At 35.4% G+C, this 15,532-nt stretch overlaps 1 protein-coding gene across 7 annotated transcripts in view; it reads right to left on the reverse strand.

The window, feature by feature from the left end:
• LOC100392727 (intermembrane lipid transfer protein VPS13A) overlaps positions 1 to 15,532 on the reverse strand; it is a 236,138-nt gene that overhangs the window by 68,687 nt on the left and 151,919 nt on the right. For all 7 annotated transcript variants that reach the window (XR_013533346.1, XR_013533347.1, XR_013533364.1 and 4 more), the window contains 3 exons: positions 13,369 to 13,497; positions 12,817 to 12,950; positions 6,571 to 6,700 (listed from right to left, as the gene is read on the reverse strand). Coding sequence is in view for 4 of the 7 variants with exons in the window: in XM_078367818.1 (XP_078223944.1) it covers positions 6,571 to 6,700; positions 12,817 to 12,950; positions 13,369 to 13,497 (393 nt within the window). In the remaining 3 variants the exon portion in view is untranslated. The remainder of the gene's footprint in view (positions 1 to 6,570; positions 6,701 to 12,816; positions 12,951 to 13,368; positions 13,498 to 15,532) is intronic.

Genomic DNA, 15,532 nt, shown 5'->3' on the forward strand with positions numbered 1-15,532 from the left:
GCCTCCCAAAGTGTTGGGATTACAGGCATGAGCCACTGTGCCCGACCCTATATAATACTTTCTAACTATATATACGTTATATAAACATTTCTAAGTATATCACTAAAACCACATTGAGAATCAAGAAAACTAACTCATTTCACTAAAGTCTTTCTAATATTTTACAGTGAATATTTGATTTATCTTTATAAACTTCAACGTATCACTATGATATAAATACACAAAGTAATAATCAATAGTCAAATGAATAAGATTATTTTTATTTCAAAATACAATATTTTTTTCCTGAATAAATCTAGTAGTCGTGAATTTTTAAAAATTAAAGTTAGGCCACTTATAGGCAATCCTCCTAAATACAATGTCAAAAATACCCACACCAGACTTCTCAACAGCAGCACTGAAAGACAATGAGAAAATACCACCAATATGCTGGCAGAAAGTAACTCTGGGCCCAGATTTCCTTACTCGGCAAAAATATCTTCCATTGAAGAAAAGTATACAAATTAAGGATGCCTACAGATAAAACACTAAAGTTCAGAATCAACAGAGACTCATTCAAGGAAATTCTACAGAAGGAATTAACCAGTGGCAAAAAGAAAGTGATCCAAGATGGATTTTGGAAGCAAAGAAAGGAATGTTACGAAAATAAAAGAGCACCTATGTGGGAATAAACATTTTATAAAATTCAATATCCTTTCATGATAAACACTTTCGACAAACAAAGACTAGATGAGAAGTTATTTAATTTCTTATAAAACTTGCCTTTCCTCCCAAAAAACTTCAGTGACCATCACACATGTTTAAGGCATTTAAGATCAGTAATAAGGCAAAGATATCTGCAATCATCACTTTCATTCAATAGAATATAAAGATCCTAGCTAGTCTTACAAGGCAAAAAGGAAAGAAAAATGAAAGGTCTGGAAAGAAGGAAACAAAGCTCTCATTATTTGTAACTGTTACAACTACCCATGTGGAGAAATAAAAAATGAATAATTAACAAAAGAGTTTATAAGACTATAAACTAACACAGAGAAAAAAAATTAAAGAATTCACTGAGTTTACTGGAGACAAAAATCAATATATAAAATGCTGCTATATGCCCATATACTAACAAGTTTAATTTTTTAAATAATGTAGACGGGGATGGTGGCTCATGCCTGTAATCCCAGCACTTTGGTAGGCTTAGGCAAACCCAGCACTTTGGTAGGCTGAGGCAAGTACGACTGCATGAATTGAGGAGTTTGAAAACAGCCTAGGTAAATGGTGAGACCTCATCCCTACTAAAAATTTAAAAATCAGGTCAGTATGGTGGTGCCTGACTGTAGGCTAAGCTACCTAGAAGGCTGAGGTGGGAGAAGTGCTTGAACCTGGGAGGTGGAGGCTGCAGTGAGTCATGATCACACCACTGCACTCCAGTCCAGCCTGGGCAACAGAGTGAGACCCTGTTTCAAAAAATTAAAATTAGAAAAATGTGGTGAGGTTCTAATTAGACTGACAACTGATGACTAAGTGGTCTTGGACCAACCCTTTTGCTAAAAGAAAAGTTAGACAACATATAAAAAGGAAAACATGTTTAAAAAGATAGAAACACTAAATAGGCAGTAAAAATTAATGGGGCCAAGATATGAGAGAGAAGAAAATCTGAGAGATTTGCATTTGAAGTGGCTTTCTTCAAAAGCCAACTGCCAATTCTAAAAGTAGAAGCAGAGAATGAGGCTAAGAAAGTTTGCTGAATATTGAGTAGTTCCATGGGAACGAGGGAACCAAAACTGGAGTGTATGGCATGCCAAAGAAAACGGTTAACATTTTAGGTTTTTAGTTGGGTACTTGAAGAACTGTTCTCCAGGCACCACAGTGAACTGGATTAAAACAGCCCTCACAAGAACTGAAGATCAGAGTCAAATCACTGTCATCCCCACCTGGATGAAGGTAATCTGCTTCTAGACTAGCTGCCTCCCAAAGGCAAAACACTTTTCTCAATACAAAGGGAATATCATACAGAGCTTCAAATTATCGCTAAACATTTTCATAACTTATACTACATCCAGGGCAGTTAAAAAATGCATAAAGAACAGATTTGAGGGAAAACTAATGGGAAAAAAGAAAAAAATACAGAAATATCCCACAAGAGATCTAGATATTGGAATTGTTAGATAGGTACTGACGTAGCTACGATTAGTACACTCAGGAAATTATGTAACAAGATAAGAGAATTTTAAGACAAACATTTCTAGAATAGAAATCCTGGAACTGATAATTTCAATAAATGAAATTAAGAACTCAATTAATGAGTTTAAGACCAGCTTAGACCCAGCAATAGAAGTATAGTGGAAGATCAATCAGAAGTATATGTACTAAAGGACGGAGAGAAAAGGATGAAACAATATATTAAAATAAAAGTCATTTTCCACAGTGAAAAAGTCCAGCATTTATATAATTATGGAGTCCTAAAGCAAAGAGAAAGAAACACGCAAAAGCCATATTTGAGGAAATAATGGCTGTAAAATTTCTAAACTGGACAAGAGACTTCGAGTCACTATTTTAGGAAGCATAATAATCAAGGTGAGAGAAAGCCACGACTAAGGACATAATGGTAAAACTGCTGGAAACCACGGAGAAGAGGAAAACATCAAAGTAGGTGGAATTAATAAAGAAGTGCCAACTCTGAAATTTGACATCCAGCGGAAATACCACACCAAAAAAGGGCAAAATAAAGACATTTCCAGACAAACAAAACTGATAGAGAATTTGCTAGTGGAAGATTCACACTAGAAAAATACTGAGAAGAAAAAGGAACCCAAACGGAAACACAAAGATACAGGAAAAAAATGAAAAACAGCAAAAAGAGAAATATGTGGGCAAATTTAAATGGAGTATTAATTGTAGAAAATAAATACTTCTTAAAGGATTTTATATCTATTTAGAAATAAAATACACAAAAACAGTATATAAAACCTAAGAAAGAAATAACTGAAGAGTTCTGAAGTCTTCATATTATTGGGAATGTGGTATGAATACTAACTTACAGCATTTAAAAAAAATTAACCTAGTGATAGCTCATATGGGAGGTTTTTCTTGTGTGTACGTGTGGTTTCTTTTCTTTTCTTTTCTCTCTTTCTTTTTTTTTTTTTGAGATGGAGTCTCACTTTGTTTCCCAGGCTGGAGGGCAGAGGCACAATCTTGGCTCACTGATACCTCCACCTCCCAGGTTCAAGAGATTCTCCTGCCTCAGCCTCCCAAGTAGCTGGCATTACAGGCATGCACCACCACATCCAGCTAATTTTTGTATATTTAGTAGAGATGGGGTTTCACCATTTAGCCAGGCTAATCTCAAACTCCTGACCTCAAGTGATCCATCCACCTTGGCCTCCCAAAGTGCTGGGATTACAGGTGTGAGCCACTGCACCCAGCCTCATATGGCAGATTTTAACAAGTCAAAAATGAATGTTTTAATACAGTAGAGGAAGCCCTAGCTTTAGACTCCTCAGTATGATGATGCTTGTATGTGTCTTGAAGAAAACCAGTAAGCTATGCTCATGGGTTGCTACAAGAAATGTGTAGGAGTAAAGATTTCTAAGTGAGACTGGCTTCTACCACACCCAAGTGAGTCTTGTTCCCTTACACCAAACCTGCCATTTTTGGTGACCAAAGAGAATATCTCCTAACCTGCTATGGGATTGCCGTAGGACTCTGACCCAACAGGAATGCCTGATACTCCCTGCTGGTTCCTGGCCTGCAGCCTTCTGAATAGGTAGGTGCAAACTGTAGACTATGATAGTTTTGCAAGTCTACATTTGGGCCTAAAAAGGTACTGTAGCGGGCACTGCAACATTATATATTGATAAAAGAATCAAGTTACCAGGAAGATATAACAGTCATAAATTTGTACTTAAGTAATCCTAAGCTTCCAATATAAAAGCTAAAATTAACAAAAGGAAGATATAAATCCATGATTATATTGGGAGATTTTAAACACATATCTTATAGTAACTAACAAGCAAACAAATTAATAAGATAGAAGATTTAGAAAGTATTTTGAACTAAAGGATAATAAATATGTAACGTATCAACATATGTGGGACAAAACTAATGCTGTTTTTGGAGGAAAATCTGTGACTTGAATGACTTCATATATTAAGTGAAGAAAATACAAAAAACAATGATTTAGTTATCTGCTATGGTCTGAACTATCTCCCTAAAATTCATAATGCTGATGGTCCAAGATGGTGACCTGGAACACAGAAGGAGAGAATCAAGAGGGGAATAGAATGATAAGAGCCAACAGAATGGGTAGCGGGCCTAAGAGAGGGATGATAATTGCGAAGAGCAGAGGGCTGGAAGAAGCAGCATTCTAAGCACATCGAGAACTCTACGCACCCCTGGCAACCATGGCAACCACCTGGCGCTTGATGTTTAAACATCCTTCAGAACAAGCATGGAAAGGTTTGTGTATTCCACTACTTTGTTATCCGCATATGACAGCACAGGAGGTGCTCTGTACTGTAAACTCTCAGACCTCGCCCAAATTTGTAACATTTGCTGTTGCCACTATCCCTGGCTCCAAACCATCCAAACCTTCACTGTCTTTTGTACTTTGATACTGACATTTCTTTGTGTCCATTCTCTACCCACTCCATCCACCCACCCCTATCCCTTTACACACACCACATTAAGAGTTTTTTTGAGTGGATTGAGTAAAAGACCTTTAAGAAAAAAAAAATTCATCATGTTGAACCCCCAATCCACAAATGTGACTGTATTTGGAGATGGGGCCTTTACGGAGCTAACTAAGGTTATATAAGGTCATAAGGGTGAGGCTCTGATCCAACAGGATTAGTAGAGTCTTTAGAGACACAAGGGAGTTTATGTTCCCCCCATCCCTTCATGCCATATGAGAACACAGACAGAAAGGCAGTCATCTGCAAGCCAGAATCCAATCATGCTGGACCTCTGATCTCAGATTCCAGCCTCCAGAATGCTGAGAAATAAATTTTTCGTTTTTAAGACAGTCAGTGGTATTTTGTTATGGTAGCCTAAATAGGCTAACACAGCATCCATCTCAAGAGTTCAGAAGTAAACTCCCCCAAAAATGAAATAAAAGAACATAGATTAGAACAGAAATTGATGAGACTGAAAACATATATCATCAAAAGCATAAAACAGTGGTTTTTCTGAAAACAAACACATACAAAAAACACAACCTTCCTCCAAAGACAACAAAGATCGTTTCGCTTCACTAGTTAATTCTACCAAACATTCAAGGAAATCATATTCATTTTACATAAACTCTTCCAGATAATGGGTAAATTATACATATTTCCCAACATTTTTAAGAAGTCAGCATTACTGTGATGTAAAAATCTGGAAAAAGCATTACAAGATAGAAAAGTTATAGGTCATTTCTCTTGTGAATATAAGAGCATAAATCTTAAAACATTAGCAAGCCAATCCCAGAAATGCCAGGTTGACCTAATACTTAAAAATCAATCATATAATTTATTCCCAAAAAAAGATAAAGTCTGAAATCATTTAATCATTTTCAATAAATGAAAATAGAAAGCATTTCATAAAAATGCAACACTAGTTCATTTATTCATACCTATACACTCAGACATTTTAATAAACTAGGAGTAAAAGGCAACTGTCATAATGTGATACAGAGTATTTATTTAAAAGACAACCAACCAAAAACATATGTAGAGCAAAGACATGCTTAAGGAGGAAATGTTCAGTTCCCCTCTAAAATGGGAATGAGAGAGGCAATGGCCTACTGAAAGGCAGGAAGAAAAGAATCACGAGTGGTAAGAAAAACAAAAAAAAATTACAAGTCAAATTAAGAGAAATCTTGAAGGACAAAACACTTTATTTCTGAAAGTATTTTAAATGTTACCGGAAAATGTATGCACATAACTTTATCATCATAGCTTACTACCCAGAAATAAATTTTAGTTCACTCAGTAGATCCTTAAATGTTCTTACAGAAGCTAAATCTACCTAATACGATTGTCAGTGCAGAGAACGTATTTGTTTTTCAGGTGAATGCTGAAAGCACTTCTCTAAACAAAACTTTATAACACAGCAGAAGCAAATAAAGAGTAAACAAAATAAGACTACTTTTGGTTTCAAACATTTTTGGTTAAGTCAATGCTTGAATACTACTTTGAAGATTTTTGGCCGTTTTTTAGAAGTGTGGCCACAAACAATCCTTAAAACTAGGAAGGTTGAAAATAAAATCTTTTTTGTTTTTTGTGATGGAGTCTCACTCTGTCCCCCAGGTTGGAGTACAGTGGCACGATCTTGGCTCACTGTAACCTCCGCCTCTTGGGTTCAAGCGATTCTTCTGCCTCAGCCTCCTGAGTGGCTGGGACTACAGGTGCATGCCACCACACCTGGCTAATTTTTGTATTTTTAGTAGAGATGAGGTTTCACCACATTGGCCAGACTGGTCTCGTGATCCACCTGCTTTGGCCTCCCAAAATGTTGAGTGTACAGGCGTGAGCCACCGTGCCTGGCCCAAATACCTTTTTTTAAAAAAGCCTGCTGGGAACACCATAATAACTCAATACTTACATCCTTTTGCGTTACATCACCATTGCTTTTTCTACATCTCCACTTCAGTGTTCTAGAGCCCACTGGATCAGCCCACGTATAAAACACCGCTTTTCCAGGAGGGAGGGAATCTTCTATTTCACTGAGAGAACTGACATAAGTAGTAAAAATATGCATTAAATTAAATGCAAGTACACAACTAGATTTTTAAAAACTAAAACAATACTTAATTCTTAGTCCCCTAATTGAAATCTCTGATAGTTCTGATTACAACAAGGCTGAAATTTTTACCTGATACCATTAAAAAAGGGTTCACTAATGAATGTCTCTCATTATTTTCCCACTTAGAAAATATGTTCTACTTAGGAAATAAAGGTCTTCAAGTCTTTAAAACTGTTCTGTCAATTTTTAAATACCAATTAATTATCGAAAATTATTCCAACTACTTTAATCTATTTATACCAATTCTATGAGAATTTCACTGGTAACTCTTTCCTCAGTATTGGTCTTACTACAGCAAAAACATAATAACTCAATTATTCTTGAAAATCACAAAACATGAAAAATATATCTAAGAAATTGACTCAACGAAAAGACGCTTGGAAAGAAAAATAATTACAAAAGTTATAAAGCAAAGAAGTAATAAAATATAGCTCTTGTAAGTGGAAGAAGGAGCTAACTCTACAGATTAAAAGACTTCACTGGGTATCAGACCGTATCGTTCTGAAACAGTATCGTTCTAGACATATCTTTGTAAGAAAACGAGGGGAAAAAATGACTAACACATATCTAGGAAAATCATAGTTACAAGAAAGTAAAAATGCTACTCTCACAGTTCTATGATATCTAATGTCAAGAAACAATGGAACAATATCTACACAATTTTGAGAAAAAGGTTATCACGTAAAATTTTATGTCAAATTGTCACAAGTTTGTAACACTAAGACATTTCAAACAAGCATTAGCGTAACACTACCCACAAATCTTTACTAAAAAAATAACACACTTTTTCCAACCAAGCTAGAGATGAACTTAAAATAACATTTTAACAACTAGGATATAGAAGTACTAAAGAACCAGTAGTGAACAACTCAACCAGTTAAAGAAATCCATTTTTTGTTAACATATTACAAATCAATGCAAACACCAAAAGAGATTTGAATAAAAAAATATATATTTTGAAAAGCTAACCATTTTATATTAATCTGGTTGAAAAATCCCAAATTATATTCAAAAGAAAGTGAGAATTTGGAAAGAGGTTGAAGAAAATGTAAAAAAGCATTACAATTTTTTATGGGTAAGTTAGCAGATACTGTTTCAATCTTAAAATTGATTTAAAATGTATCAAAACCTTCAATAATAAAAAAGCAATTATCTATAACTGAAAGAGGATATGCATTTTCCAAAAAATTATTCAAAGAAAATATACCTCAAAAAATACGGTAAGGAAGCATAAATTAGGTATTAAAATTATTACAAATGGGTTAAAGATCCTTATTAGAAGATCAACTGGGCTGGGCATGGTGGCTCATGCCTGTAATCCCAGCACTTTGGGAAGTTGAAGCAGGTGGATCACCTGAGGTCAGGAGTTTAAAACCAGGCTGGCCAACATGGTCAAACTCCGTCTCTACTATAAATACAAAAATTAGCTGGGCGTGAGTGTCATGCACCTGTAATCCCAGGTGTTCAGGAGGCTGAGGCAGTAGAATCACTTGAAACTGGGAGGCAGCGGTTGCAGTGAGCCAAGATAATGCCACTGCACTCCCGCCTGGGCAACAGACCAAAACTCCATCTCAAAACAACAACAAAAGATAGACTGATTCTAACATTACAAAATTACAAATAAAAATTCTGAACAATTAAGGATTATTTAATTGTGGCGCACTTAAGCGATAGAATATCACGTATTCGGTAAAATCATGCTTTGCATGGACACAAAGAAGGGAACAACAGACATCCGGAGCCTACTTGAGGGTGGAGGGTAAAAGGAGGGAGAGAATCGAAAAACGACCTATTGGGCACCATGCTTTTACCTGGGAAATTAAACAATCTCTACACCAAACCCTTGTGACACACAATTTACGTATGTAACAAACCTGCACTTGTATCCCCTGAACCTGTAATTAAAGTTAGAAAGAAAAAAAAAATTGTGCTTGAAGCAAATATATATGCTCACAATATCTATCAAATATGAGAGATACATAAAGAAGGAAGAAAGGGAGAAAGGGAGAAAAAAAGGAGGCAGGAAAGGAAAAAAAAAACAGGGCACCAAAATGTTGACAGTATTTGGATTACAGAGACTATAGTCCTCTTTCACATTTTTTCTATCAAATTTTTTAAAACAGTAATTTAACAACTATTACTTTTATATGAAAGAAATAACATTCATATTTTTTAAAAAGTCAAGAAAAGGAAATGTGGAGGAGAAAACAAACTCATAGTTTTCATTTTCCCATGAAAAAAGTCAAATGTAAATGTGTTGATTAGCAAATAAATTTGGTTTAAATATATTTTAAAATGGTTGTACTTCATATAAATTTTAATCTATTTAATTCATTGCAGAATATTCCTTATGCAAAAATGTATTGGACTACCAGGGACAGGCAATAAAAATTCCAAAAAAGGGAAACTAACCATAGTCCTCAGACTAGTAACTATCTGTGTATACATGTAACTCACAAGAAAGTAACACAAGGTGACAAATGCTGTAATTTACATATGCAAAGGTGCTATCAAAAACTCGGGTACACAGATTAAGATGGCAAGGGAGGTGATCACATAGAAGGGCATTTTTTTTTTAAGTTCCAGGATACATGCGCAGGATATGCAGGCTTGTTATGTAGGTAAATGTATTCCATGATGATTTGCTGCACCCATCAACCCATCACCTAGGTATTAACCCCCCACATGTATTAGCTATTTTTCCTAATGCTCTCCCTCCTGCTGTGCCCCCAACAGGCCCCAGCGTGTGTCGTTCCCCTCCGTGTCCACGTGTTCTCAATGTTCAGCTTCCCACTTGTAAGTGGGAACATGCGGTTCTCATTGTTCAGCTCCCACATATAAGTGGGAACTTGTATTCCTGTTACTGAGGATAATGGCTTCCAGCTCCATCCATGTCTCTGCAAAGGAGATGATCTCATGCCTTTTTATGGCTGCATAGTATCCACGGTTTATATGTACTCCATTTTCTTTATCCAGTCTATCATTGATGGGCATTTGGGTTGATTCCATGTCTTTGCTATTATGAATAGTGCTGCAATGAATATGTGCAATCTATCTCTACAAGAGAATGATTTATATTCCTTTGAGTACATAACCAGTAATGGGATTGCTGGGTCAAGTGGTATTTCTATTCTAGGTCTTTGGGGAATCACAACACTGTCTTACACAATGGTTGAACTAATTTAGATTTTCAGCAACAGTTTAAAAGTGTTCCTATTTCTCCATCATCTCACCATCATCTGTTGTTTCTTGATTTTTTGATAATCACAGAATGGCATTTATCGAGCTGAAAGGAACATCTATTCGGGTAAAAACATATGGAAAGACCCAGAGTATTCAGGAAACAAAGACTTCAGTTTGCACAGGGTAAGATTTAGGCCACAGAAAGATAAATGTTTAGAAATGCAGTCTAGAAGTATATTTTTAAAGAAATAGGTAAAAAAAGGAAAAACTTTAAACAAGAAAGATATTACTATATTTCTCATTTTAGAAAACTCATTCTAGTGGAAAATGTAAGATTTACTAGAGATAAGACTAGATATAGAGAGACAGATCAAAAATCTACTCAAATACAGCTGGGATAGTGGCACACACCTGTAAACCCAGCTTCCTGGAAGGCTGAGGCATGAGAATCACTTGAGCCCCGAAGGCAGAGGTTGCAGTAAGCCTGGATCGTGCCACTGCACTCCAATCTGGGCAACAGACCAAGACTTTCTCAAAACAAAACAAAACAAAACACAATACTCAAATAAAACAAAAGAGAAATCTCTACTCAAACAGATAAGAAATGGAGGGATACTGAAATAGGATGATGACAGGGGAGGTTAGATAAGAAGGAAATATTTATTTAAAAATTAAACTTTAACAAACAAATGAAAACACATCTCATGTTCATGGATGAGCAGACTCAATATTGTGAAAATGACCATATTGCCATAAGCAATCTACAGATTCAGTGCAATTCCCCTCAAAATACCATCATCATTCTTCACAGAACTAGAAAAAAAAAATCCTAAAGTGCATATGGAACTATAAAAGGAGCCCCCACAGCCAAGCAATACTAAGAAAAAAGAACAAACCTGGAGGCATTATATTATCCAACTTCAAACTATATTACAGTGCTATAGTCACCAAAACAATATGGTACTAGCATGAAAAAAGGCATGTAGACCAATGGAGCAGAACAGAGAAACCAGAAATAAAGTCAAATACTTTCAGCCAATTATCCTCAACAAAACAAACAAAAACACAAAGTAGGGAAAGGACATCCTATTCTAGTGAAGGGACATCCTATTCTGGTCACGGCCTGAGACAGAGTTGACTTAATAGTTTACAGACAAGGCTGGTTCTTCATTCTTGTTCTTTTAGCTCTTTTGTTTCCAGATTCTTTTGTCTAGTCTTCTTTCTGGTATCTTGACTATCTCCGCTGGGATCCTGGGCAAGTCACATGCAGAAAAATGAAATTGGATTCTTATCTCTCATCTTATACAAAAATCAACTCAAAATGGACCAAAGACTTAAATGTAAGACCTGAAACCATAAAAATTCGAGAATATAACATTGAAAAAACTCTTCTAGACACTGCCTTTGGCAAAGACTTCATGACCAAGAACTCAAAAGCAACAAAACAAAAATAAATAGATGGGACCTAATTAAATTAAAAAGCTTCTGCACAGCAAAAGCAATAATCAGCAGAGTAAACAGACAATCCACAGAGTGGGAGAAAACATTCAAAAACTATGCATCTGACAAAAGACTAATACCGAGAATCTATAAGGATCTCAAACAAATCAGCAAGAAAAAAAACAAAAACAAATAATCCCATCAAAAAGTGGGCTAAGGACATAAATAGACAATTCTTAAAAGAAGATATACAAATGGCCAATAAATATAGGAAAAAATGCTCAACATCACTTACTTATGAGGGAAATGCAAATTAAAATCACAATGAGATACCACCTTACTCCTATAAGGATAGTCACAATTTATCACAATATACATAAAAAAATAATAGATGTTGACATGGATGTGGTGGAAAGGGAACACTTTTAGACTGCTGGTGGGAATGTAAACTAGTACAACCACTATGAAAAACATGATGGAGATTCCTTAAAGAACTAAAAGTAGAACTACCACTTGATCTAGCAATCCCAGTACTGGGTGTCTACCCAAAGTAACAGAAGTCATTATATAAAAAAGACACTTGCACACACATGTTGAGAAACATTTATTATTTTCATAATATAAATAATTTAAAAAACAGGCATTCCCCTTTCTTAACATCTTAAATTGATGAGAGAATGATACCCAAAATGAGTTTTAGGTACTTGCTAGTCCAGCCCTCTGGTCCTTACTCAGTATCTGTTTGATTTTAATCAATGATTAGAAGTTGTACAGTTAGCAGTGGAAGCAAAGTGTACATGCAATGATAAATACGTCCTTGTTGAAAAGTAACAGGTGAAAACAAAGAAAGAAAGCAAACAAAATAAATTCAAGATAGCCTAGAACTACTATGTAGAGGATCAGAACGTTGCATAAATGGTAGTAGCCCTAGGAAGATATAACAGCAAATTAAAATGAATGATGTTTAAGAATAGTCCTAAACCATGAAGATCCTATTATAGTCTTTAAGGAAGGAGTCCTTTCCCCCAACACCTCAATAAGAGGGTACCTATTGTTAGAAAAAAAAATCTGAAATTGTACATATTTACACTATATTAAACATATAAAAAATTCAAAAATAGACAAAAGTCAGAGACCCATAACAAACTCTGACAGACTACTAATCAGAGTCAACAATGAACAAGCTTTTACCACACCTCCTTCAGCTCTTCCATTTTTCTTTCTCTGAAGCATTTCGAAATAAATTGTAGACATACAGTCAGTTTACTGCTACATACTTCAGAACACTTTTTTTAATGGAACATTGATTTTTGTAGCTACGATGTCATTATCAGTGTTTATATTCTAAAAAAATTATCATAAAAACCATGCCTCATCATCTAGACTTACACCATCGAGTTCCTGTATTTGTGATAATCTCACCTTTGATGGTATTGAATAAGTTCATTCTTGGTGTGATTTATTAAGAGGAATGTGGCTGCTCCATCATGATAATCTAAAAATGTAATAACTGTAGAATGCTCAGCCAAATTCACTTCTGCTATAATACCTCCAAGCTAGAAGAAAGAAAAAGAAAACATTTTTAATGTGATTATTTCCCCAAGAATATTAACTAATAACATTTATTAACAGACTATTCCTAACTTGATAATTTAATTTTTGGGATGACTGAATAAAACAATTCAGAATTTTATACTGCATTTTTCAGATTCTATAATCTCAATTATTATATTACAGATAGGTGACATTCCAGATGTGGTACAGTCTAGTATTCTGGGCATTCCAACTAACTTTTTATATAACAATTAAATTATCTTACATCTCTGTTTCCTTTTACAAAAAGAAACGTTTGTTCATGTTTGGGGAAAAGGGAAAAAATCAACAGTAATTATTTGATACAAAAAATAAATAAAATACTAGTTGGTATATTTTACCTTTTCTAATGACATATGCAAAAAACAAAACAAACCTTACCTCATTATCCAGACGCAATAAAATACAATTTTCTTGCTTGTTAAAATATATCCTTTTGGGAGGATCTTTACTCTTTTCAACTTGAATAAGAAGTTTACTAGCAGCATCCTCAGGCCAAAAGGGGATACACTAAAATATACATTATATATATTTATTAAAATGAACAGATTTTACCATAAATACATAAATCATCTTCATATACCCATCAGGGAAGACTAAAAAAAAAACCTCTTTCAACACTGCTCTATTATTGGGTTGCTTAGTTAAACCGTTATAAACTTTCAACTTGAAGATGTACTGTCACTTGTCAGCACTGTGCATTCAAAAAGCAGTGAAGAGCAATTCTGAAGAGCTATGATAAGTGAACTGCTGTCAAGAAAAGAGACTGTAATGTGGTCATGATCTTACAGAGAAGGGTCAAAAATCAGCAAGAAACCTGAGCTGAGAACTGGGACACAGATGATCAGGTTAAGAACAACAGAATATTCAGTTACTAAAAATCAAAATCAGGTTATGGATATTATTTGGTAATTAAGCGGAAGTCAAAGCACACAAAAATAACAAGTCAGAACATGTATTAAATCTAGCATCTGGTCATCAATTAAAGGTAAAAAAAAAAAAAGTAAAAGCAGTATTCGAAGTTCAGAGTAGGAAAGCAGCTCAGCATTTTAAGAAATAACTTGAACATGAGTAATTTGGAAACCAAACTAAAAGAATAGGAGACAGTCAAGGGACCAGAAAGAAGACTGGACAAAAGAATTTGGAAACAGAGCTCAAAGAAGAAGAATGAAGAACCAGCCTTGTCTGTAAGCTATTAAGTCAACTCCATCTTAGGCCCTGACCAGACTGATCCCTTCATATATTTCAGAGACTGCTCATTTGTGATACCTGATCATCAATCATCACCACATGACTTGAGGACAATGTTGCGGAACCTGGTTGTTAGAGCTAAGTGTCTTAGTTTGTTAAAGACAGTTTTATTCAACCATAAAAGGCAATTAACGGAACTAGATATAAGACGTGATTAGGAATATAACCCGACTTTACGCACAGCCAGGACACCGCAGTCTTACGCATTGAAGCAACCCTGCCCCAAAGCTTTTTACCCGTGCCTGCATTACTAGCCCAGGCACTTCATCTGGAGGCTCTTTACGACAACCTTTTGGCAGAGGCCTTCCTTCAAAGCCCCTGCAGAACCTCTTTATCGGGGGAAACGGGGAGTCAGAGCTGAGAACTGGGACATAGATGATCACTTTAAAACAAGGGTACCCTCACTTCACAAAAAGTGAAGACACTTTTTGTCCACTTTCAGTGCTCAATACATTTCCATTCCTAGCTCCTCGCCTTTGCCCTATTCTATCCCCCAGGTCCATAAAACTGCCGGATACCTTGTTCAAGGTTCCCTAGACAGTGAGACAATTCCCATATTTGTGCTGATCCACCTGACACTTGTCCAGTGCCATTTCAGAATAGGTGGTAATGGATGTTTTCTCTGATTTAGCCTCCTGCTTACACAGATTGAGTGTCCCCTATTCGAAATGCTTGGTACCAGAGTGTTTCAGATTCTGGACTTCTTTTGGATTTTGGAATATTTGCATATATATAATGAGATAGCTTGGGGATAGTACTTAAGTCTAAACATGAAATTCATTTATGTTTCACATACAACTTATACACATCACCCAAAAGTAATTTTATATAATATTTAAATAATTTTGTGCATGAAACAAAGCTTGTACTGGGGACCATCAAAAAGCAAATGTGTCACTATCTCAGCCACCCATGTTGACAATCTGTGGTTGTGTGACATCACCACCATTCCTGACTCTCAATTTGTGTTACCAATAAGCAACCATTTTCTTACCCTTATTCACATATAAGTAATTAAAGGTTAAAAAAAAAGATATACAGTTAAGAAAGTAATACAAATAGTGTCAGGTGTGGAATTTTTCATTTGCAGCAACACATTGGCACTTGAAAAGCTCTGGATTTTAGAATATTTTGAATTTTGGAGCATTTTTAATTTTGTAATTTCAGATTAAAGATGCTCAATCTTTACTATTACAGTAAGTGATTAAAGGTTTGACTGTTACTTTCATTGCGGCTTATCTTAATCAGCTACTCTGACACCTGGCAGCTCAGCTCTCTCCTCAGCTGAGCTCTT

This window comes from Callithrix jacchus, chromosome 1, assembly GCF_049354715.1.
Source record: "Callithrix jacchus isolate 240 chromosome 1, calJac240_pri, whole genome shotgun sequence".
Taxonomy (NCBI): domain Eukaryota; kingdom Metazoa; phylum Chordata; class Mammalia; order Primates; family Cebidae; genus Callithrix; species Callithrix jacchus.